Raw genomic sequence first — 24,385 nt, forward strand, 5'->3', positions numbered from 1 at the left:
GAAGTCCTCTACATAGTCCTCTATATAGTCATCTACATAGTCCTCTATATAGTCCTCTACATAGTCCTCTATGAAGTCCTCTACATAGTCCTCTACATAGTCCTCTATATAGTCATCTACATAGTCCTCTACATAGTCCTCTATGAAGTCCTCTACATAGCCCTCTACATAGTCCTCTATATAGTCATCTACATAGTCCTCTATATAGTCATCTACATAGTCCTCTACATAGTCCTCTATGAAGTCCTCTACATAGTCCTCTACATAGTCCTCTATGAAGTCCTCTACATAGTCCTCTACATAGTCCTCTATATAGTCATCTACATAGTCCTCTATATAGTCATCTACATAGTCCTCTACATAGTCCTCTATGAAGTCCTCTACATAGTCCTCTACATAGTCCTCTATATAGTCATCTACATAGTCCTCTATGAAGTCCTCTACATAGTCCTCTAAATAGAACTGGTAGTGAATGAGCCCATGTCAAAGGGGCGATGGGAAGACAGAAGAGAACATGGTTTCTTTGAAAGAATACTGCAGATCACTCAAACCAGCTTTGCTGCTTCCATCCCGGGAGGAAAGACAAAATGTGAAGAATGTTGTATTCCAGAAGAGATCGAGCACTAAGATACATCTCAGTGTAGTTCAGGGTCATCTTGAACATCTTGTCCCCAAATCTCGAAACACTAATACAAGGAAATCTCCCCACTTCCTGGAGGACAGGAAACTCCCTGTTGTTGTGCTCCGGCCGTGCCGTGCAGCAAAACAATAGATAGATTTTGGTTTTGTTAGATTGAACCTTCCAGCACCGTTCAAATTAAATTGCTATTTACATTTTTTCCGTTTTGTGGGGGGCGTGCTGGAGCCCGTCTCTTGTGACTTAAATCTTTGCATCTATCTTTCCCCGTCATAGTGAGGACATGTGTGGTGAGGTGCGTTCAAAGCCCACGATGCCAAATACAGCTTCATAGTTAAGTGCTTGTTATGTCTGTAGTGTGTATTTACAGACATACGTGTCTCTTTTATCTTCCCTCTCAATGTCCTGAACACAAAGGATCCCACGCCTTTGGGAGTCGCGACCAGACCGGCCTGTTTGTACGTCTGTGGGGGAAACAGTTCATGACACATGGAGGGAAATATGAGAGGAAGAACAGAGGGAGGCAGTCAAGCAACTCATTGTTCCGAGTGGAGGATTCAGCGGGACAGAATATATGGAGACGCGCAGTGAGAGAGGAATTCCCCCGGAAAGTTCAAACGATTGCAGATGTGCGGCTGGCCGACTGCTACTGCACACATCTGGGCCAGCTTCCCCGCACGCCTCCACTTCCATCCTCTGAGCCCCTCCGTGTCTTGTCTTTGTAACACTGGAAAAGCAATCTTGCTCCAAACACATGGCCGGTGTTAACTACTGCTCACCAGGCAGCACTTCACCAGCTGGTGGTGGAGTGTGTAGCACTGGAGAGGCCTTGCAGACCAGTATGTTGGCGGCTGGGAGGAACGATTTTGGCGGAGGGAAAGTTTGGGGGATTTCAGAAGGAAGAGAAGTAACAGTGCTACTGGAGGTCAGCAGTAGTCAAAACGTCACTCTTAACCTACGGCGCTGCAGGCTTTGCACGTTGTTAAAGCCTCATTTACATTTCTTCCAACTACTCCGAATGAATCGCCACCATATAGTGCAGTTTTGTTCCTCTGTGGAACTAACTGCAAATGCAATTGAAATATAGTTTTTTTTTTTAAGAAATGAGCCAAAATGGACCCAAACCCTGCTTGTGGCCTCTTTAACACACATGTTGGTCATGCCTTCATCTGCATGCATGCATGGGACTTCATTCGAATCCCTGAGTGAAGCAAACAATATATTAGTTGAACCAGATCCTGCGACTGCTATTTTCAGTGTGGAACCAAAGAATGCTACATGGTCCATAAATATTTTAAATGTAGTTTCCTTTACTTACCTGTCTTATCCTGTTAAACTGGGAAGATCCTAAACCCCCCACATTTTACAGCTAATTGCATCGGTAGCGACGGTAGTGAGGCCATGATAGTGACCTGTCAATCACCAGGTAGCCCCGCCCCTTAAAGCATCCCCTGCTTTCTGGTCTGTTGGACTCTAAATGGACCATAAAGTACTAAATGAACATCATGCTGGATTGAAGAAGACTTGAAACTAGAGATTGAGACCATAAACTCATGTTTACAATGTTTACTGAGATAATACATCAAGAGAGAGAACAAACGGAGGTTGGTAAAAAGGCGTTTAAAAACTTGCACCCCGTGTAAATCTTCTTTCATTACCATTACTGGGATATCAAATTGGAATGATTCTTAGGGCTCTTTACACATAGGAATGGGTGGATCATTACGTTGTCAGGACAGTTGTTCCCTGCTGGGGGGGGGGGGGGGGGGGGGGGGGTAGAGGGAAGAGACAGCAGGGTTTGTAAAAGGGGAGGGTGGATTTATATATATTCTATATGATATGAAAATGTTGTGTTATTTTGTGAGAATATGTGGAAAGTTAAATAAAGAGATGCTAAAAAAAGAGTGCGTGACTGAGTCAGCATGCTTGTCAGAGCGGTTTGTTGAACAGGGAGCATTTCCAGGGAGAACTCATGATTCATAATTAATATGAAATAGCTCTCACCAATTAACTATAGGCATTTTGGCAACGCTCAGCTGGCGCTCGCTTGTTGTTTGCTTCTTCAGAAGGCGTCGTGCACCTGAGTCGGTCAGACCTGTTTCTGCTCGGAGACAACGCGCTGTACGCATGTGCAAACACACACACACACGAGTGGGAAATTCCCAGCAAAAATTCCACTCCAGCAGTCCTCTGTGAGCACATTCCTGCGTTTTTCATAACATCTCGCTGCTGAAATGAAAGTTGAATTTTACAGTCGTGGGGCAGTATTGAAGATCCAGCATAGCCTGAAGCTAGCAATAAATCTCCATAGACTGAGGATATTGCATGTAAGTTTATATCCCTGCTAAATTTCCTGTATGCAATTGACTCAGGGAATGTGGGGGAGCGTGAAAGAACAGAGAAGTAGACTGGAGGAGGACGAGGACGCCAAAGGATTGAAAAGAAAAGACATGAAGGTGCTGAAAAGTGAGATATTGACCAATAATTCATTGGATCTCTAGATACAGTTTGTTTTTGCCAGAACACAAAACAGCATCACATATAATAACCATCCAACACAAGTCATATCACTTTGATATTCTCATTCCAAATTCCCCTAGCGTTCCCTGACATGACTTCACCGCTCAATGCAGGAATAAATAACTGTTTCTAATCCTGTTTGACTATCTAACATAACCAAATAAGATCGATGAGAGCATGTTTTCCATGTGTGGACAATGTGGGCACTCAATTAATGAATACATAAGTGTGTGAGGGGGGATTTTTATAGGCGTACAGTAGGGTGCAGAAAGTGAGTCATGCTTTTTAGTCACTTGGATCTGACCACGTCTGGCGAGCCTGCCACCACCGTGTCTATCAAGGCCTGAAGCTCCGGGATTGCCCAATATTTAGAAACACAACAGTTCTATTGTTCTTGTTGGTCGTTTACGTATTTGATGTATCTCTGTGTGTAGCGGTCCGAGCACAGTTGCTTTGACCGCTGCTGTGAGGTACCATTGGCATCGCTGCAATGCAGCAGGGCGTTTCCTCTCCTCTGAAGACATCAGGAGATTACTGACACTCTGTTATTACTGAGGAACTACTGGCCTCCAAAATTACTCTGGTGATGGCTTTTCCAGGTTTTGGCTCCAGGCGTACCTAGAAAATGTCTTTTCTTTCCAGTGGTGGGGAATCTGTTAAATTTGGTGAGGAAGAAGCGTTGATTGCGTCTTAATAAAAATGCCTCTTTTATTTGGCTTCTGACACCATGTAGGATGTTGAGTTTATAGTTTTATGTGTATAGTGCATATTTTTGTCTTGTGTGGGCAGTGCATTTTATTTATTTTAATATTTGATTCTATTGTGTAGTACTTCATCTTTTTATTGTGCTTCTATTGTGTGATCTATTTATTGTGTTTTATCTTGGTGTGCAGCACTTTGGAAAACCTTGGGTTTGTTATAATTGTGCTCTATCAATAAAGTGGATTGGATCGGATTAATAATGCTGTTCATCATTTTTACAAATTTTGAGGAAACGTTTTCTTCTTTAGCTTAGCATGAAGACTGGAAACACAGGGACACTCTGGTCTGGTCTGGTCTCTGGACTAATATGAGCTCAGACCTCTGGGGGACCACAGACACATGAGACAACATTTGTTTCCTCCATTTAGGATTCAGTGGCGACGGGACGACAGGAGGACAATCTCAACGCGGGTCAGCTTTCAAGACAAGAGTTGAACTATTTAGCATCTCTGCATTGACTTTGTATGCAGCAAAGCCATGCTTTGCTCTCATCTGCAGCTCTCTCTCCTGTTTCCACATGGAAATCAAATAGAGAGCAAACAACCTCAACTTCACGTTCTAAGTCAACCGCTTGAGGAAGTAAACATGTCTCAGTCCGCTGTGCCACAGGGCAGCAGGAAACCCAAAACCTCTTCTTCTTTTTCGAAACGTTGTTGTTTTTCAGCTGAGAACCAGAGTGTCTCTGTCCTCGCCAGCAGGCACATTCAGACAGGACGAACCATCAGGTTCCATCAGGTTCCATCAGGTTCTATCAGGTTCTAGCAGGTTCTACTGGTAAACTCTGTCAGTCAGGCCTCCAAGCCGGCTCATTCTATCATCCTGCACATTCACACACTCACACACATGCTCACACACGCACTCACACACATGCTCACACACGCACTCACACACATGCTCACACACGCACTCACACACAAGCTCACACACGCACTCACACACATGCTCACACACGCACTCACACACAAGCTCACACACGCACTCACACACTCACATGCTCACACACACTCACACACTCACACACTCACACACTCACATGCTCACACACACTCACACACTCACACACTCACTCACTCACACACTCACATGCACACATGCGTCATGTCCAGCCATCTCTGTACGATGGCGTATTCAGGTCGTTAGAACAAGCATTACGGAGTCAGAGGTTGGGGTGATAATGAGAAAAGTGCAGAAGAACACATTCTCGTGAAATGTGTATCTATCCATCCATCCATCCATCCATTCAGGGTCACGGGGGGGCTGGAGCCGATCCCAGCTATCATTGGGCGAAGGCAGGGTTCACCTGGACAGGACGCCAGTCTATCGCAGGGCCGACATGTAGAGACAAACAACCATTCACGCTGAAATGTGTATCTATTGATTCTTAAATGGACATGAATTATATATATTTTAGTATGGCAGGCACGTTGCCTTCATACCTGCACTACATTTGTTTTAGTCAAGATGAAATTATGTAACAACATGCATGTTAAGACAACAAAACCACTTAGTTAGGGAAACCACCCTGAACGAGTCCTGAACAGAGGTCTGTGTTTGTTTGACCCCTCCCCCTCCTCACCTGGCCCTCAACTCTCTGTAGTGCACCACTGCATTGTTATTAAATATTAGATCAGCATTTCCTGCATGTTTACCCCTGATTCAACCCTGAACGCAGGTTCAGTTGGTCATGTGGATACAGTATCTGGGTATGACATCTAATCCCCAGGCCTCTGCATTCACCCAAGTTGTAACTCGGCTCCGCCCCCATTAAAGGAGTTCATGTCACTGCGCTCAGACAACTAGGACGAGCAACAAAGGTGACAGATCGGCCAGTTATAAGAGATGCAGCATTACTGATTTTAAATTCTAGATGAAATCATGGCAAACTCTTGGGGTTGTTGTGCTGCAGCTGACGTGGTTATGGTCTATTTTATCATTTGTGTTTTTAATTTTCTGAACAGAGACATTGTTTCCTGAGAGAGACGACCGATGAAAACGAGCTTAGAGGTGACTCTGATACAGCTAAGGAGCTGTGCTCCGTCTCTGTCAAATAAATAGAATAAATAAAAGATAAAACTGTAGTTTTTCGTATTTCTGACGCATTGGGATCAGATCTCAACAATGAAATGAGTCTGACAGAGGCTGGCATTCTCCAAGGAAAGCAATGGTATTTTTTTTAGACCATTGACGACGGCTGCTGGATTTGTTTTTGAGGTGGATTCAGGTGATCGAGCATTATCATCAGTTTAAGCCTTAATATGATACAGATGGCATGTTAATACCAGGTATGTAAATGAGATCACGATACCTGCTGGAGGAATATGATGTCATTTAGTATTCTTTTTACTTGCATATTCCCGTAGTTATAAATCCATCCCTGACCTTGCACTTTGCATTTTGCATTCGTTATCTCGCGTGAGTGACTGGAATTATATGGTGAGTGGTGTTTTGCTTTCTATTGGAAGTAAACTACAGTCAGTTTTGTTTTCTCTATTCTCAGTGGGTTATAATGCATCCAGTATTTCACTGGAAGCATTTTTGAAGACAATCTGTTCATAAAACCAAAGATATTAGTCCATGGATGGAGAAACGACGGCCAAAAGCCAAATATCATGCAAGTGTTTGAGTAAACAGAGCGTGTGTTGAAATAGGTTTGACCTAGCTGGCGTCACACCAACACCAAAGAAACCGGAGCACACACATGTAGTTGGAAACAATTAAAGGCTGGGGTTTCCAGTTTCTGGGTCAATAATGTTTTTCCAGCAAATAAGGCTCAGAGAGTTAATAGTTCAGGACATTAGATGAGGAGATCAGGGCTGGTTTGATGCACAATATAAACCAGGTGTGAGTTGAGAGTTTCAAAGCCAGCCATCTGTTTTGTGCTGTATAGTAAAGCTCATCTACCCGCTGACATTTAACTTCATATGTTCAGCATTTCCTTAAGCGTGAAGTGCAACAGCACTAATTGCAACACGCCCGGAGGCTTCTGTGCAACATGAGAAGCCTCTATGTAATTTCCAAGGAACGGCTAGACATTCTAAAGATGTTTGTAAAGAAAGGAAACAAGCACACACGGTGTTGTTATCACACAGCAGACGCATGTCAAGCTATCTTTTACTTTACGTATCGTGTTCCTAGAAGCTGCAGCTCGCTGCATTCAGGTTCTTAGAAACCATGTCCTTCACGTGTGCTTACATTCAAATCATTCTTTTGTCTTTATGTGTTCATGCTCTTTTAAAGTAACTATATGTACGCGGGGGTTCTGGGCCCGCTGTACAGAAAACCTGCAGGTTGTTGCAGAGCATGTGTAAATGAAATGAAAATGTATTTGGGTAATTTTAAATACTCAATAAAAAATTAATTGTTATGGAAATAAAAGCTAAAACTTAATCATCAACATCATAATGTTATTATTTTTTTATTCTTACTTGTTTATTTATTTTTTTAACGTGCAATACAAGTGACAAATGTGAAAAAAAGTCATTTAATTTAAAATACTAAAAAGGAAAAAACTATGAGGGGGAATACAAAACAGCAAAAAGACAAACAGACAGTAGATTTGTGTAAGAGGGCATAGTATATGAAATTATATCTATATTTAATAAGTAATTTTGATAAATGAGATAGAATGGAGAGTGAAAAAAATGATAAAATAATGATAATAATAATAATAAATAAATACTTAAACTGATGAATAAATACATAGATTATATATATATATATATATATATATATATATATATATATATATATATATATATATATATATATATATATATATATATATATGCCAATAACAGTCATAATAAAAATCTCATACTGTTTCTGCATTGCCTAGCATGTCAACTTCTGAGCTTGGAAAACATTGCACAGACTGTGGCTTCCCCACGCCTCTCCTCTCAGACTCGGGGGTGGGGGTCTTTCTGGTTTCAAACTGTGTAAAAGCTGCACTGATTTGCTTCGATGACATGGAGTTTTTGTCGAGCAAGAACAGAAGCAGGAGGACTCAGATGAGACAGAGGTGGGAGACAGCAGGGGGAGGAACCTGAGGTCAGGGTCAGGTTTGCTGTTTCGGTTGGAAATATCAAAGCAAAGAAGGTGCAGATACTCCAGCAACATAATCTAAAAGTTGTATTGATTAACCTTTAAAAATGAATGAATCTTGACGTCTCAACACATCCAATGAATGTAGGATATATCGTAAAACTGGCATATTTTACAAAATGTGGCCAATGTTCTGTTTTAATATGCAGGAATTTGCTCTGTTGGCGTTTTAGTTGTATTGTTAACTCTGCATTGCATTGTGGGAACAAGAACCTCTGTGGAAGTAGCCAGGGGCAGCAGCCATCACCCACCAAAACTTTGATTTGATTTTCAGATTTGGAGAAAGCTTCTTCACAGCTCTGTGATAAAACTACAAAGTAATGCAGATTAAAATGATTTATGTTATGGAGTTGATGTTTACTCAGTTTGGTTTTATTAGAGAGAGTTGATCAGCTGTTATTATCCATGTGAACCGTTGATGTTACCAGATACACCAGGAAGATTTGCAGACTCATTTTTAGACTTTAGGCAAGTTTGATAGTGTCATTTATTTTTTTAGTGCAATTTATTTTTCAACAGAATTGAATTGCACAGACTATATCATGTAAATCTACATCATTTTCTGTTTTAGGTGTGTGAGAAAGGTACGGAGGACATCCTGTAAATCTACGCTATTTTGCAATGTCTGTAAATTTGATGGAAAAGGTGCTGGTCATTTTCTGTTGTATTTTACAGTGTAAAGTTGCCAAATCCATGATGGAATCACCGTTTAATGTTGTGCAATATAAACCTTTTGCAACACTGGATTTTGCATCACCGTTTTAGAAACTTGTCAATAAATGGTTGCATGGTGCATGGTTGTGACATATTTCACATGAAACCCTCCCATGTATGTCATCCATCTGTGTGTCAAAGAAACACGTTTTAAAAATAGGATAAGGATGTGGTAACCAAACATGGGGACTTTTCACTATCAAATCAGAAATGTTTAGAAGATTAATCCTCTTTGCACTTTCCTTCAGCGACTCATCACTGATACCGCGCCGAGTAGCCTTATGAGTCATTAATGTGTCAATGTGTTAGTAACTTATAAAGAGGAAGCAAGCATCCTCTACTCAGCTGCATCAGCTACCTGGGGACGGAGGGAAAGTCCCAGACAGCACACATGCACATTTGTCGATTCTTTTCCGGAACAAGGAAATGGGAATTGAATGCAAATGATCTAACTGTGATTTTGTTCTATGAATTAAAAATATTTCATGTTGTCATGTGATGAGGAAAAGTAAACCCATGGTGTCATAAAGGAGTCTGTTTTCACTTTGTCTCAGTGATATCTTGTTACAATTTGAGTTTCTCGATGCAGGCTGTGCAAAACGTATGTTGGTGTTGGCAAAAGGAAGCTGTTAGTCTACACATTGTTAGTAATGTAATAGCTCACAGAGTAATACAGGTCGTTTTCACCGCAGATATTTGGATTTGTCATAGCAGGGAAAGCACAGGTGTGACTAATGACATTACTGATTGATTAATGAATGGTGGCAATTTTCCAGGTGTTCTATTTAGCATTTGGCCTTTTTCATGTCTCACTGTCACGGCTTACTGGGAAACCAGAACAGAGTCATAGTGAACAGCAGTATTACATGTCAAATGTCCGCCTGTATCTACTGAATCACAATTCCATACGTAATATATACTATGTATATATTAATTTCAGTGGAGGACTCTTTAATTTGCAATATAACCGTGTATAAATACTGTGTTACAAGTAAAGTCAAAGTAGAAACCAGAAGTAAACGCTTATTATTGGTGATGCATTGATGTAGAAGCATCTCTTATGTTGGAGCTAATTTTACATTACAGTCTAGTAGCTTGATCCTCAAGGATGCATCATCATTTATTAGTTGATTAAAATTTGGAATAATTTGATTCTGAAAAGTAGGCTAACTAAAAAAATGTAGTGTGATTCCCTCTGAAATGTAGTGGACTAGATGTATAGAAACTGAAATACTCAAGTTAAAACTATAGTACTTGAGTAAATGCACATAGTTACATTCCACCACTGCTAAATAATATTGTTGGAAGATCATCAGAGCAGCTTTGAAGGCAATTTGGTCATAAAATAAAAGATATTAGTCCATGGATGGAGAAACACCGGCCAAAAGCCAAATATCCTGGCAAGTGTTTGAGTAAACAGAGCGTGTGTTGAAGTAGGTTTACCTAGCTGGCGTCACACAAACACCATAAGTAAAATAAAAAATAGTAATTGTAGAAACAAGGCTTTTATTTAAATACTTATCATATAATAACTCTTGCCATGAGATGGACTTGTAGAATGGATGATGGTGACCTTATTTCATTAATTAATGGGTTCAACTGGGGTTGAACGAACTCATTTAAACAATTTAATGTAATTACTATTATTATTACTATGCATGACAGCTAATTTGACAACTTTATTTAAGCTTAGGCCATGCAGTGTATTTTTTGATAATTATTTATTTTGAATGTAAAATATTACTCTGTGAAATTTCTCATAACTATGTAGTGGAATACAAATAACCAGCTGTGCTATTTCCGTCTCAAATGTAGAGAAAGCAGCAGAACATGGAAATACCCAAGCAAGTACAAGAAACGTTTCCTCTAAACTGATAGCCGAGTAACTAGGAAAAACGTACCAAACCCATAGAGGATTTGTTTGAACATACAGCATGGTATTAGGCCTATATCACCATGGAAACGAAACAGGCTTCTGACACCGGAAGAAGTTCGGATCCATCATTCAACTTCCGGGTAAAACATTGTGCATGAAGTAAAAGCTGTTTGCAAATTCATTGGGGCGAACTTCTCGGTCAACTTAACCTTGTAAAATGTCCCGAGGCTCAAGTGCAGGGTTTGATCGGCACATCACCATCTTCTCTCCCGAAGGAAGACTCTACCAAGTCGGTCAGTATGTGGATGTATTCAGACAAAAGCCGGCTCGCAGGCTAACTTGTTTGCTAGCCAGCTAAGTGCTCTGTCATGGTTCGTTTAGCTTGGCTTCTAGCTGAAAAACAACACCCCACCAAATCGAAAGTAGTGTCATATAAAACCACCACAGTCGTGTTTTGTCGTCTAAAAGTTGTTATTAAACGTCTACTTTGCACGTGCTTCAATTAAATAAAAAGCTAGATCCACGATGGCTAGCTAGCTAGTATGCTAGTTAGCATGTTTAGCATTGCAGTCAAGCGAGCTGATTCATTGCTGAACTTCCCATCTAGTCAAAAGTTATGGTTGGTTTAATAAACTAATAATAAGCATTTTGTGACAATGACAGCGATTCCGTGTAATGTTAATCTTTAATGTGGCGAGTGTTGGTTGGGCTTAAAGGGAAACCGAAATATGAAGGCCATACGTTGTTTATGTAATTTGTGATATTGTCGTGTCTTTTAAGATTGACTCGATATGAATAAGACTTTTGCAGTAAATAATAATAATAATAAAACCCAATCTTTTGTAGATGGATATCCAGTCAGGGCTGTCCCTGATGTGTAGCCACAAATCCTACAAGTAGCACAATGTAATGCCTCAAGAGAAACTCGGTCTGTTATGAAATGTCAGTGTCTAACAGTCCTTTGCTTGTTCGGCTTTCCTGCTGAGATAAACGTCATTAAATCGACTCCACCGTTCTAAGTCATCGAACACTGCTGTTTTTGTTTTCCCTTCCCTTGTTGTCAGATGAACATGTACACTTCATGACACTCTCTTGTTTTTGTTTTTTGCAGAATATGCTTTCAAGGCTATAAACCAAGGTGGTCTCACATCGGTAGCAGTTAGGGGGAAGGACTGTGCAATTGTTGTAACACAAAAGAAAGTACCGGTGAGTTGATATCCTGGTGTTTGTGTTCACGCTGCTCTGACAGTGGAAGCACATACATTTAGAGGTAGATGTTTAAAAGAGTTTTGAATATTTAGTGGTCAAAAACTCAAAGCATATATGAGCTTCAAACCAGCAAATATTTGGTGAAATGTATTTATTTAGTAAGTTCTCATTGACATAGTTTTGTGTTTGTGGGAGATGCAATTTGATTTACACTCCTTGACTATTTTGACTAATGTACGTGTACATGTTATATTAGGTATATACTGCTCACAAGCATACCCAGAGCACTTATTCATTTGAAGTGCCTAAACTCACTCATCTTCTATGGAACCATCTCTTCCTTGTAACAGGATAAGCTTCTGGATGCCGCCACAGTGACCCACCTTTTCAGAATAACAGATCATATTGGATGCGTAATGTCTGGCATGACAGGTAAGAAAAACCCCACTGCAATGTGTTAAGAGGAGACACAGCAAGACATGGATTACATTGGCGTGTACACTTAGCAGTGCTTTATTAATTCATTATTGTTTTAGGTTTTTAAAAAAAAAAAATAGTCCAGGAATGTATCTTTGTTTATTTTGAATCTAGACGGTATTTTCTTGCAGCAGTAGTTTTTTCTGTATATGGGAACAAAAAGGTGTAAAAACCAGTTAAAACCCAAATACCTCTTTACGTATTTTCAGTTAAAATTCAAAGTGTCAAGTCTTAGTCATTTGACATCGCTGTTATCGCCAAACAGCTGCTACTTTTGCCATGAACAGCTTTCTTTGGATGTCATTTAGACGTTACATTAGAGATTAGGAGCAACAACACTCCTTCTCATCCCCCCCCCCCTCCCTCGTCTCTTACAGCTGACAGCAGGTCCCAGGTCCAGCGTGCTCGCTACGAGGCAGCCAACTGGCAGTACAAGTACGGTTACGAGATCCCAGTGGACATGCTGTGTAAAAGACTTGCTGACATCTCACAAGTCTACACACAGAATGCTGAGATGCGACCACTGGGCTGCTGTAAGTTTGGTTATTAATTAACAGGCTGGTTCGGGGTTTTCTCATGACATTAGCCAAATGTATTGGCGTAAAACCCTGAACTTGTCATCGTCATCTCCGTTTACTGTTGCCTGTAGGTATGATCATGATCGGCATAGACGAGGAGCACGGCCCCCAGGTTTACAAATGCGACCCAGCAGGCTACTACTGTGGCTTCAAGGCCACCGCTGCTGGAGTGAAGCAGACAGAAGCCACCAGCTTCCTGGAGAAGAAGGTGAAAAAGAAACTGGACTGGACCTTTGACCAAACTATTGAGGTACTGTAATGTCTTTACGCAGATGGAGCGCACAATGTGACATTCAGTAAATGATCAAATACGATGTAATGGACATCATGAACACAATCTTGTTGTCTCTCCCCTTCAGACGGCAATCTCTTGTCTGTCAACTGTTCTCTCCATTGACTTCAAGCCCTCTGAGCTGGAGGTGGGCGTTGTCACAAAGCAGGACCCCAAGTTCAGGTAACGACACCCAACACATGGGGATTTGATTAGTAGCCCTGCATGTTAGAAGGAAAACCTCCAGTGTGCAAAGAATGTTTCAAAGATGTTTTTTCGGATTAATCCGGGAGTTCAGTTTTTTCCAACCAAAAAATCTATTGAATGGAGAGTAAATGATTTGGGTAAGCTGACTTTCATACATTAACCGTGTAATTTTTATTTATTTTAATATTTGACGCAGCTGTTGTCTTCATTAGCTCCGTGTCGAAACCTCAATTCCTCACAGTTTTGGGAAATGTAGAGCTCATTTAGGAAGATGTTTCACATCAACCACCAAAGATGACAATGCAGTGGAGAGTGCGATGAACTGAATGTGACCAGTGCACCTGTCACTGTAGGCGATGTTAGGGGCCGTTTGCTGTCGCTGTTGATAGGGACGTAAAAGTACAATACGACCAATTTCAATCTTCAATAACTTTTTATTTTATTTCTTTTCTCAGTGGCAGTGGAATCTCAAACCACTGCCATTATACAGTGACAGCCCTTAAAGGTTGTATCAGCGATTCTGGTTGCCCTCACTTCCGTTGCGATATCCAAAACAAACCGAGCCAGCTAGCCCCTCCCTCCCGTGTTTTGAAAATGATCATGGACGCGCATTTTAATGAACGTGCCACCCACCCCTTGTCTGTGATTGGTTGGAACACTGTTTATTTTGCTTTTGAGGTGTTGGTAGTACCATTTGTTTTTGTGTGCGATCTCGGAGCCTAGGCTGCCTAGAGATACCCGTTTTTTTTTACTGCCTGCTTATGGGGCGGGCAGCTAGCGGATCGTGAGGTAAAAACAGATGAATATGATCATTTATGTTTCGGCCCAAAATCGCTGATACAACCTTTAAGTATTTTTGTAAAAAAAAAAAAAGCTTAACTTTTCAAGGTTTTCTCTCCTCATATGTGAATACATTGACATGCAACCAACTCATGTGTCTATGACATCCTCTCACAACTTTCACAGCTGTAGGTTTGTGAAAAAGGCCACAATTATTCAAAATATCAGATTGATGTCACTGGATTATATATGATATTGAATATTTGAAATGGAACTAGGCTAAATGTTTTAGAAGAGCAACAGTAATCTCTACAACAACAAAATCATTAATATCTCAATGGAAACAAATGTAAAATGTCAAAAATAATCTTCCTGAGTGAAGGAGTCCTTCCTTCTGTCCTCCCCGTTTGCTGATTTGTTACCTGGGGGATGGGGGAGGGGCAGCTTTGTGTGATTTGACACTTTGACACGTTTGTATGGTTTCCTGTTAGCTGAGCTAACGCGCTGTGCTTGTGTAAAACAGGTTGAGAGACTGAGGACAGAGCAGATGAAAACATTACTTTTATTCATGTTTGCATCACATTTATGAACACGTGTATTGATAGATTGGCTTTATACTTGCTTCATTTATTTCACTTACACGAAGTCACAAGTGTAGTTGTCATAGTGCTCTGTTTGCATGTAGCGAGCTCCTCCAGTCCGACACACAGCAGGGGATAAGGGGCCGTGACCACCAAAGCTGAAAACTCCAGGCTGTCTTCTGAAAACGCCTAGCTGGGAGCGCTTAAGAGCACTTTGGTTGCTATGATACTGAATATTCAGAAGTAAAAATGTTGGCACTGGTTAGAGTACTTGCTCTGGATGTACTTGCTCTGGATGAAGAGCATGGGGAGAGAGGGCGCCCCTACGAGCAATCATCTGGGCGATCACCATAGTTTTGTTAAGATTCAGATCAAAGCCAGAGTTTCTCACACTGGGACGTTCAGTTGGTCCAGTATTTCAGTTTGGTGTCTTCAATCGGCACTCTGCACCTCGCCATCCTCCTGGCGATTGTAGCGTAAATACGTGTTGCTCCCATTGCAAATAATAAAAAACAGCCGGCTAGCCTCATGATGGCCCCTAATTCATCACGTTTCAGACCGCCTTTTGTGATGCGTTTCTCGTGCTTGTTAATATCACAATGATGATGAAATGAGGGTTTGGCGGCCAGCGCTATTGTTACTCTTGTAAGAGTAGAGTAACAGTTGACCATGAGGATTTCTCTATAGTTTTTATCACCAGTCGGTCATTGCTGCTCACATTCAGTAGAATGTTGAGGGACTGTTTTAATCATAATATAATAAATATTATTTGTATAGCACCTATAGAAACAAAAGTTTACAAAGTCCTTTGACAGACAAAGCGAAAGCACACGCATATCTATACATGTATACCGATATACACATCTTTAAGATAGTGAAATTAAATAAAAGTTGGGACACCTTTTTAAAGGATAGTAAAAACATAAATAAATTAAATGAACAGACGATAGGGTAAAAATACCATAACAAGATGACATCACATAAAAGCGAGTCTATGAATATGTTTTAAGACTTTTTTTTTTTTTTTTTTTTTAAGTCACTGATTCAGGTAGGTAGGTCGGTAGACTTTATGGTCACGCAGGAGAAAATAAATCATATTTATTATTGACCCCCCAGGGCCGCCTCACAGGCAGCGAGACGCTCACGCATATGAGGAAGGTTTCGTGCAAAAGCGGGTTGTTCCAAAGCTGAGGGGCCCTCATGGAGAAGGGGCCCTGGGCATTAATTACTTTTGAGAGATGGGGCTGCAATAGTATGTTTTGGATTTTGGAGATTCTGATATGGAGGAAATGGGACTGGATGACTTGTTAAATCTGAATGAAAAATGACACCCAAGTTTCTGGCAGTGGGCTTGACGCTGGGATAGTGGGCAAATGCTGATGGGACTGGTGATGGTGTTGGGCGGTTCAGCCGCAGGTATGTGTGTCGTAGGCATAGCAATAAAAAGAAACACTGTGTCTAATGATAATTTGGCCAAGTGGAAGCATATAAATAGAAAAAATTAAATTGGACCTAAAATTGAACCCTGCGGTACACCATAGGCTGTTTGAGTTGTAGAGGAAGAGCAGTTGCCTATGGTGACCGCACAGGTTCTGCGAAAAGGTAAGAATGAACATGTATAAGCCCTGGTTACCATGGCACCTAAAGACACTGAAGGTCATTTATCACTGCAGAGATATTCAATAGGGGGTCCACAACCCCTAGGGGGTCCGAAGAGTTACTGCAGGGGGTCCCCCAAACCTTTTTCTTCCAAAAATTAAAATGTCCCAAAAAATTCATTAACATGAATACAACCTATAAGCAAATATAAATCTTTGTATTTGTTAAATGTTATGTTGTGAAATTGTGTTGCAGAAATGCCAATATAGAATTAAAATATGTTTTATAAATATATTAATCTGTCATCAATTATTTGAATGGCTTAGCATTGTAAACATACATCATTACAAAGTACTTTAAATTAATTTAAAATGGTCTCATCTCTAAAAAGTAATTTTCCACAGCATAAGGAGATGTATTGAACTTTTTATTCAAGTAACAATCCATACTATGATAAATATAGCATCTTTGTCTCTACCACTCAGTCACATACTGATGAATCGTGGCAGCTAAAATATATGTTGGATCCCAGAATCATCCGCCTCCTTGTCTCATCTCTCCAGGATCCTGACAGAGACTGAAGTGGACACCCACCTGGTGTCTCTGGCAGAGCGGGACTGAGCGAGCAGAGATGCGTCACCTGTCGGATTATGTTGGAGCATGATGGGAAATGCAGTTCCCAGGAGGAGGCTGGTGTTATCTTTGTTTGCTGTACATTTACCCCCACTGTTGCACTCAGCAATTAAAAAAGTTTTTTTCAAGTAAAATCACTATTGTCTTTGTATCTGTTTACGCTTCATCATGAATATAATATATGTTGCAGGTTTATGACACATTTACACTGTAAACATGTGTGTAAGCTCTTTAACCCCTGGCCATGTAAGAGGCGTCTCACGGTTCTGGGAACACAAGCGTGTGCAGAGCTCTACCTGTGAGCTTCCTGTTGTGGCTCTGAATGCACAACATGCCGAGGTGCTGTGGAGTGGTTCTTTTACTACACACTGATGTAGACCTCATTTGACCTCATTCTCTCTACATTTTAGGTTTTGGTTTGGGTTTTTTTTTACGCACATGGAGCATGTCAGAAATAGATTTCTTCCACTCACCGGATATATCACACTAGTAGTTTCTCTTTGTGAAGGGAACATTCTTTTCCCCTCGATTTTTCAAACTGGTTTTGACAATGTGACATTTGTGCCTCTGGTGGTTAGATGCTCAGCATCGATTAATATGATCAGAAATAATCATCAGCTTGTCCTTCTCAGTTAGACCACTTGGACAAACAGTCCTGTCTTTTTGCAGCCAAAATCTCATGCGGTTCATCCTAAATGCAGTAACAATCTTCAGGCTGTCAGGCGTAGATTTCATATTTACAGCAACCGCCTCTTACATAATCTCCGTTGTCGTTAAGTAAAAACTTTGTCCTTGGAAAATCCCCCTGCAGTCCTATAGAGGTCTAGTTAATGTTTACAGCCATGAAGACAATTACAGGCTAGATACAGTACACACTGCTATTAAAGCTAATCACTCAGGGACATTTCCTTGGTAACAAATACGTGCTGGCTCCAGGTTTTCTGCATACTGGGAGTTGCTGGTTATTTCAGGTCATCTCTTACAGGAAAACTGCTGACAATTATGTGCAGATCTATCAGCAGACGGGGAGATTTTGTACTTCCCAGACTCCTGCGAAGTTTCCTGGTCATTGTGACAGCAGCTTGACTAATCACCATATCTGGCGCATTTCCCAAAAAGACACTTCCTCGGTATTTCCAGTGCCAGTTCCTTGTGCCGTTTCAGCGGTAGCATCAGGGTAGGGCTGAATGTTGAAGTACATTATGTTCCTCTTGTGCCGCCCAGGGACTTTCAACGCGGTGACTCAGAGACCTGGTGACCTCGCCCCAACAAGGAAATCCCAGACTGTTCCAAGTGTGATCATTTTTGTCTTTCACAAGTCTGGGCGATGACTCCCACCCTCGTCACTGTGCGAGTGAGAAATGATGCTTGTTTGACAACTTGGAAAGGTCATGAAGCGAAGAAATAAGTCAAAACCAGTCAACTGTTTATATTCATAAACCTCTTTTTATTCAGAACAATCTTTTGTTAATATTGTTGGAATTCACACAACATATGTACAGGTACAAAAAATAATATCTCTGTATTTACAATATATTACACATGTCTGATATATATACACACATCAATATCTATTTATACAGTATATAGGAGGACTATATGGACGTTGTGGTTTTCCGGTGTGGATCTTTCTGTGATCCGGACCGGGCTTGACCAGGCTGAACACCGTCTTCATCCATGTTCGTTTGATCCTGGGACCAGCGCCCGTGGACTTGGACCTGGACGGAGGACGTGGACTGATGTGTCCCTCGTTGGGGGCCGTGGCTTGGCGACCCAGTAGCAGCTTCGCTGTGGTTCACACCACCGGTGAAGGGACGGCTGTGTTTACTTCCCGAACTTGATGTCATCGTACAGCTGGAGGAGAGAAAACAACAGACGTTAGGAAGCTGGACTTCAGAGGCCAGATTGTACCAAGTCTTCAGGTGAGATATTTTCTGGAGGACACCGATCCAGAAACTAACCTCATCTTCCAATGAGTCCAGATCCTCCATATCGCTCTCGTCCGATTCGCTCTCAGGCAGCTCCCTCAGCTCCTGCGCCGTCCTTTCGTACAGCTGGCAGCGGATCTCTTCGTTCTGGCGCCCGTAGGTGAGGTGGTACGCCGTGAAGCCGCCGTAGTTAAAGCAGTTCACGTCAGCGCCGAGTTCGACAAGGCGGCGGACCAGCGTGGGGTTCTGGAGGTCTACGGCCAGGTGGAGCGATGTCCGTCCACTGCACTGTTCCTACGAGCAACAACATGAAGGATTAGCGACAGGTTCTGGCTGCATTCGGTTTCCCTTCAGACATCCTTTTGCTAAATGGGCTGCTGTTTGAGGTAATGACACCTACCTGTGCGTTGATGTCGGCACCGAGCCGAACCAGGCTTTCAACCAGGGACACGTAGCCGTTGATGGACGCCAAGTGGAGACAGTTGTGTCCTGTGGCGAGAAAATGGAGGAAAAGCTCAGTTAATAACCAAAGAAAAGAACTTCTTGAAACATGAATGTCTGCATGCGTTTTTAGGAGTTCCACTTTAACTCGGTGCTCACCACTGTAGTTGGGGAAGGACACCATGGAGGAGATGTGGCGCTGGCAGTTCTGGGTGATGACGCCGAAGCAGGCGAGGGAGCCCCTCTTGCAGGCGATGTGGAGAGCCGTGTTGCCGCTGTCGTCGGCCAGACGGGGATCGGCGCCCGCCTTCAGGAGCCGCTCCACTAACTGGGGCTGCTCTGTGATCACGGCCAGGTGGAGGGCAGTCTGGGGAGCACACATTCAGAACATATTTAATGACTGGAGTGACTTTAAAGGAAACGTGTGTGTGTGTGTGTGTGTGTGTGTGTGTGTGTGTGTGTGTGTGTGTGTGTGTGTGTGTGTGTGTGTGTGTGTGTGTGTGTGGAGGAAGGTTTGGGTCTGCGTCGGGCTGTGCTTGGTTCCTACCTGTCTCTGGTGGTTCTGTGTGTTGAGGAAGGGGTGACTGTGAGAGAGTTTGATCATCTGAAAGGCATGCTCCGTGGCTTCGTGGATGATGGCTAAGTGGAGAAGCCTGTGGGTTGAAGAGGAGGGGAGAGAAAACGAGGTTAAAATAGTGCTCAACAAAAAAAAAAATTACGCATGGGGGAAGTGGTTCAGGCCGAATAACAGAGAACAAAGCCTGGAGAGTGGAGAGTTTCGCAAGAGCGGAGTTTTGTCGGGTTATTTCCACCAGTTGTGGCTTGACACATCTGATGCTTTATCAGTTCCTGGCAGAGGGCCAGGGACTTTCCTGAACGCGCACGGCGGACTTTGGCACCGCCCAGACTGCGCTCTCAGCCAAAGTACACACACGCAGCGTGTACGCGCTTTGCTGCACACGCACACACTTTAAAAAGCTTCTTGTTTTCTTCTTAACTTTACTCATTTTCATGCGTGAAATGCAGCTTTTCGTGCATCGAGTTTCTTGTTTCGATTCTGAGCTCGGAGTGCAAAGCTCCCGTTTGATTTGCGCACATTTGGAAGAAATGCGCAAATGCACGATTGCATAATTAAAGATCTGAAGAAAGAACAAAATAATCATCTTACGTGTCACCGTCGTCGGTCACCGCGGTTCTCCAAGGCTCGTATTCCTGTGTGAGCTCCTCGCGTATGTTCACAGTCATTTCCTCGAACTCGCTCACCAGCTCGTCCTCCTTCAGCGAGTCCAGGCCGCTGTCGAAGCGGTCCTCCTGGCACGGCAGCACCTTCCCGTGTTTGGGCTCCATGCTGTCGAAGTTATAATCCATTTGGTTGTGGTTAGACACTCGGTGGACATCCATGTTGTCTTTGCGACGGTCAGAAGCAGCAGCAGCTCCGTTTCTATCCAAAGTTCAGGGCAGAGTAGTGCAGCCGAGGGAGGCGCGCTGCTTTTTGTGCGCTCGGAGGGCGGAGCTTCAGCGGGGAATTCCAATTGACTTGTCTTCGAAAAAGCAAAGGGAAACCACACCGGGCTTGTGCTTTTGTGAGAAAAATCCCCCCCAAAGACACTCAGAACGAAAACTTGTAGTTTCCTATTAGACACCTATTTCACCTGTGATGTAGGTTAAAGGACGTGCCATATTTAAGTCAATGAGCATGAATGAGAAGCAGACAGGCTGTCTCAGAGAAGAATTCCCTCCTGCACGGGGAAGTGAGCTGATTCACATTTAGATGGATTTTCCATGGACTTACTGTTGGCTTAATTGAAATCAGTTAAAGAAGAAGCATCGAACTTTCCAATGATCTACGGCCCACGCCTCCCAATAATCACCACACTGTGTTCATCTAACTGATCTGAGTTCGAGATGAAGCTCATTTGAACAACAGTCTCCTGTGAATAAGGATAATAAACATGTACTGATATTTGCATTATTACAGCAGCAAAGAGGATAGTGCAACAACAAGACACAAAACAGAACACATATAAATAAGTTCAGGAAATAAATATATATGTATATATATATATATATATATATATATATATATATATATATATATATATATATATATATATATATATATATATATATATATATATATGTATAGTAAAGTATGGGCAGACTGAGTGGTTGAATTCACCTTATTGCACATAATGTATGTTAATTTTGCACAGAATATTGATATTGCACGATGGTGTGAATGTAAGTTACTAGATTTGTGCTGTTTCTTTAGCAAAGAAGAATTTTCAGCATGACGTCTTTTCCACTGAGATATGAGAAAGACTCATATGTTTGTATATTTCTGCATCTAACCATGTTTTTTTCTACCAAATATTTTCATTAATCTCACATTGTTAACAGTTGATATAAAAAATGCATTATGGTGATCAGACCTGCTAACATGTCCCTTGTCCCTGAGGCAGATTCAGTTCTTCTTTTTTACAAAGGGAAGAGGTTTTGGTGACCTTGTGGAGATTTGATAAACAGTGCATGTGGTGCAAAAGCACAAAGACACTCCACACATTGAAGGGATCCGACAGAAGAAGAGGATTTCCACACTTGTGTCTGTACATGGTTGCACTACAAAGTGCATGTACGCAGCTCAGAGAGCAGAGGAGGGGGGGAGATTCTGAAGTTTCCTGGCGGAGACTCCCCCATTAACCCAACGCTGCTGCGTGTTCCACAGTAGGACGCCGTGGACTTACCCGTCTAACAGTGCTCATGCCCAACGCACCCTGAGGTCAATGCCTGCACAAAGCAGCTCAGATCCTGGAAAACACTGTTTAATACAGAAAATGTATGACTGTTGGTAGGAACTTGGTTCCTTCTGGACACAGTGTTGTAACTTCCTTGTGAGTTTTTGTGTGTATGTGTTTGCACGGTTGTTGTGAGGTCTTAAAGAGGAAATTCCTTTCTGTTGCATAACATGGTGGCGAGGTGCGTGACAGAGCTGCTCCTCCTGACATAAAGATAAAACTCCCAGGATCACCTCTGTTTACATTACATTGTCAAAGGTGAGCTTGGTTGAAAACATAGCAACAGTATCCAAGAGCAGTGCTGCATTCACACCTCTACGGGGCGGTACTCAGTCAAGCAGCGTGATGTCATGTGATGTCATCAAATGCAGCCGGCGGTATCGCTGTCTGAGTGAGTGCGTCACATCAGACAAATATCGCTCATGCAGGCGTCCGTCTCTTGAATGCCACACATACTTTAATGTCTACTCAGTATCAGAGTGAGGCATCATGGGAAAACTGCTCTTGCAGCTCCGTGTTCTTTCTCCTGTTGTCGTGATTCTTTCCTTCTGTGTAAATATTTACCCCACATGGGAAATACTGGGACTTCCACTTTACATCCTTGAGAACTTTTTTTTTTTTTTAAAGCTGCACAAGTTCTCTTGTCTCCACTTGCTTCCTATTTACCGCTGGTTGCTATGGAGACCAACTAGTGTGAAAGCGCTGACACCAGTTCAGCGTCAAGTGGCGTATATTGCCCTCTGTCTGTGTGTTGGAAAAATTCCACTGATCTGAGTCAGTATGATGCCTCGAGGGCATCACACCCTGTTGGTGAGGTGTAAAGTCAGAGACTAACCAAAGGGAACTAACCTCGGCCCACATCCTTTTAGGTTTATATCTGAAATAATAAATCCTACTTCATGAGGGTTATAATGTTCAGGATGTTAAATGGTGCTGCTGTATGTGGCGTTCCCACAATCTCCCCTGTGGAGAAAATCATTTTAACACCACACTCAGCGTAATACAGTGCTATTCTGCATCTGCAGCCTCCAAAATCACCATTACTTGAAACAGGTCTCTAAAACTATTTTAACCATAATAAAGCTTGAGCTGATGAACTGTCAACAATCAATATTTCTAAAGAAATAACCAATTATGAATTACATTTGGAGAAAATGTCTTGCTAAATGGAAATATAGCAGTCTGCAGAAGCTTTCATAATTGATCCACTCTTATTCCAGTAGTCACTTAATTACAGTAATCGGTGCCAAGTAAATGTCCAGTGACGGCTAAGCTAAGCTAATAGCCTCCTGGCTAGTTTCATGATTAGCGTACAGACAACGTGACATCATCAGCGTTCTGCTGCTTCCTGTATTTAAGCTCATAGCCTTCCTTCTCCTTTCTCTGGCTCCATGTCTTGCATGTAAACATGAGACTGACAGATTGATTTTCTTATCCAAAGCAAATAAGCCTGAATCCCAAAATGCTGAACTATATGTTTAAATATTCCATTACTTGATTATTGCCTACCGCCAGAGGATTGAACTATTAATTGTGTTGAGTTCCTTGCTCGCTGTGTAAAAATAGCTTTGGTTTCCCAGATGCACACTTCCCTCCTGTTTCAGAAGGAAGCTATCACTCCATTGTTACAGTAATCATCCATTCCTTGTGTGGGCTCGGTGACACAGCAGCTCTCAGAGTTTTACACAAACTACACCCACGTTATGTTTTCACAATGTGTGGCTTGATGTAAAAAGTAGTATTTTAGTATGACAAGTCCACGCATGGCTGTGTTCCATGGCTCGTATGAAGTAATGGACATGATGGTATGAGTCAGGCCGGTCCTCTTTCAGAGGGACTTCACAACCACGCCAGGCTTCATGAAAGAAGACATTGAAGTCGCTCATGCAATATGTGATGCCTGACGTATGAGCGTGAATGAACATATGATATGAGATATGAATGGAGAGCATTGTTCAGGTAGGACTTAATGTATAAGGTCTTCATCCTGTGTGTTTTTCCAGAACAAACGCTGTTCAACAGGTTTCCAAACCTGTAAAAAGCATGTTATTCACCTTCAGGGCCTGTGATGTGATGAGATTTTGGTGTGGAAACATGCTTTCAGCATCTTTTTTTTATAGCTTCTGAAAAAACGATTGAAACTTTCAACTGTCATACTGAAGTGCAATCCTCCCCTTTGTTACCTCGGTTTCATGCTGAATGTGCAAATGCATATTTTTGGGGGGGAGGCGTGGGTGTTTTTCAGAGAAGGGGTAATACCTTTATTTCCCTCCTCT

General features: G+C 42.0%; 2 protein-coding genes across 2 annotated transcripts; one reads left to right on the plus strand and one right to left on the minus strand.

Moving 5' to 3' along the window:
* Nucleotides 1-10,743: 10,743 nt before the first annotated feature.
* LOC311026948 (proteasome subunit alpha type-6) lies at nucleotides 10,744-17,079 on the plus strand. The gene is made up of 7 exons (XM_084030675.1): nucleotides 10,744-10,903; nucleotides 11,722-11,816; nucleotides 12,170-12,251; nucleotides 12,674-12,829; nucleotides 12,946-13,124; nucleotides 13,234-13,328; nucleotides 16,876-17,079. Exons 1-7 carry the CDS (start codon nucleotides 10,828-10,830, stop codon nucleotides 16,931-16,933), a joined length of 741 nt encoding a protein of 246 aa, XP_083886801.1. The 5' UTR covers nucleotides 10,744-10,827; the 3' UTR covers nucleotides 16,934-17,079.
* A 1,292-nt stretch (nucleotides 17,080-18,371) lies between these two features.
* On the minus strand, nucleotides 18,372-20,788 carry nfkbiaa (nuclear factor of kappa light polypeptide gene enhancer in B-cells inhibitor, alpha a). The gene is made up of 6 exons (XM_084030865.1): nucleotides 20,483-20,788; nucleotides 19,862-19,967; nucleotides 19,474-19,681; nucleotides 19,274-19,362; nucleotides 18,907-19,167; nucleotides 18,372-18,799 (listed from the first exon to the last, which is right to left on the minus strand). Exons 1-6 carry the CDS (start codon nucleotides 20,713-20,715, stop codon nucleotides 18,770-18,772), a joined length of 927 nt encoding a protein of 308 aa, XP_083886991.1. The 5' UTR covers nucleotides 20,716-20,788; the 3' UTR covers nucleotides 18,372-18,769.
* Nucleotides 20,789-24,385: the final 3,597 nt, after the last annotated feature.

This window comes from Eutrigla gurnardus, assembly GCF_963514095.1.
Source record: "Eutrigla gurnardus genome assembly, chromosome: 16".
NCBI classification, from domain to species: Eukaryota; Metazoa; Chordata; class Actinopteri; order Perciformes; family Triglidae; genus Eutrigla; species Eutrigla gurnardus.